Below are 1,755 nucleotides of genomic sequence, written 5' to 3' on the forward strand. Positions count from 1 at the left end.
TTGGAAGGAGGTGCGTGGCATAGGCTGGGCCACGTCGCACGGCGCCCTGCTGCGGCTAAGCCCGAGGCGCTTCCAGTGCTGGGAAGATGCTCGTTCAGGGAAGGCAGCGCTTCAGCACTGAGGCTCCCCGCCTTTGTCCCTCTCGGCGCGGGCTCCGGAGCGGGATTCCGGCCCAGGTGCGCCTCAACCTGCGCCAGGTCTGTGGGCACTAGGGAGTGGAAGAGGGTGCCGCTTTAGCCCACGTACCGCCTCGGCGGCGCCATGGTCCCCACCTTTGACCCCTGACCCCAGCCCCACCCTTCACGTGGGGCAAGCAAGACGTTTACCGCCGCACGCCTCCACCGAAAATCGAGAAAAGCCGCGCGTTAGCACGCTGGGCAATCAATCTCACCAAAGTTAGCAACGATGCTTAAAATGTTTTATTTTTTCCTCTTTAAAAATATTTACAGATCTGGAATCTCCTCCTTCCCGTCCTCGGGACGAGGAAAACGAAAAGAGGCGTTGAGATCATTGTCCGAAGCCCCCGCTGGCTTGGCCGGCTGTGTGTGCATGGACATACATACAGGTGTATATATGGGGAGAGGAGGGTACCTGGTTTTGTTGGTGTTTTCTGTTTTTTTTTTTCCCCACCAATCAAAGTAGATGTGGCCGAAACTCCCTTTCCCACCACCACCCAAGAACATCCCCTCCAAAATGGTTTTCAAAGCGTATTGGTTTGTTTGGGGTAGAAAGCAGGCGATCTGGCTTGAGAACTGCCGATAAATACCCGAAACAATCAAAACCAAAAATAGGGCAGAGGCCATAAATAAGAGATAATGAATACACATGGTGTATTTCTTAATATTTCTGGCAGCACACCGCCCCCGCTCCGGAGCCCCGGGAGGGGGCAGCTGGAGGCGGCCCCGAGAGCGCGGCGCGGGCCGGCGGCCGCTCAGTAGTCGAGCTTGTTGTAGAGGTTGTAGAGAGGTAAGGCCGAGAGGTTGCTGCCGGGGTAGTACAGCGGCGCGGGGAAGGCAAGCGAGCGCGGCACCGGCACGCGCAGCAGCGAGCTGTCCCGGAACACCAGCGGCATTCCCACCAGAGTCTGCGCCGAGGCGTGCGCCATGTTGGCCGCCTCCAGCTCGGCCGAGAGCTGCCGCTTCCACTTGTTGCGGCGGTTCTGGAACCAAGTCTTGACCTGGGTCTCGGTGAGCTGCAGGCTGGAGGCGAGGCAGGCGCGCTCCGAGCTGCTCAGGTAGCGCTTCATGTCGAAGGTGGACTCGAGCTGGTACACCTGGCTGCGCGAGAAGACCGTGCGCGTCTTCTTCTTGGCGGCGCCCGCCTGACGCTCGGCGCCGCCGTCCCGCGGCCGCTCGGGCCCCGGCGACGGCGAGCCCGCGGGCAGGAGCCTCTCTTTCTCCTCCTTAAAGTCCGGGTGCGAAGGAGCGAGGAAAGGCGTGCGCTCCGAGCTCGCCGGCCCCGCGCCTCCGCTGCCCTTGGGGGTACCTGCGGAGGGAGAACAGACAGGAAGGCATAGAGTTGGGGAGCCTCCGAAACCCCCAGCCCTGGCCGAGACCAGAGGGGGAAATGGCAGGAGGCTGCAGCCTTGGCCCCAACCCCTTCCTCTTCTCCCTCTCGCTGGAACCCAAAGCCCAGCATCCTAGCCTTGAAAAAGCAAAGGGACCCAGCTACTTAGAGAGTATGGGGTCTCTGTGCCCCCAGCTTCGGTGAAAGGACATGTGGCAATGGGGAGCAAGTCTGGGCGGGGGGGGGGGG

At 61.3% G+C, this 1,755-nt stretch overlaps 1 protein-coding gene across 1 annotated transcript in view; it reads right to left on the reverse strand.

The window, feature by feature from the left end:
• Positions 1-931: 931 nt before the first annotated feature.
• HMX2 (H6 family homeobox 2) overlaps positions 932-1,755 on the reverse strand; it is a 1,714-nt gene continuing 890 nt past the window's right edge. Inside the window, exon 2 of the mRNA XM_040624552.1 lies at positions 932-1,485. Coding sequence (XP_040480486.1) covers positions 932-1,485 — 554 coding nt within the window. The remainder of the gene's footprint in view (positions 1,486-1,755) is intronic.

The sequence above is a fragment of the Ursus maritimus genome, unplaced genomic scaffold (assembly GCF_017311325.1).
Source record: "Ursus maritimus isolate PB19 unplaced genomic scaffold, ASM1731132v1 scaffold_7, whole genome shotgun sequence".
In the NCBI taxonomy this organism is placed as follows: Eukaryota; Metazoa; Chordata; class Mammalia; order Carnivora; family Ursidae; genus Ursus; species Ursus maritimus.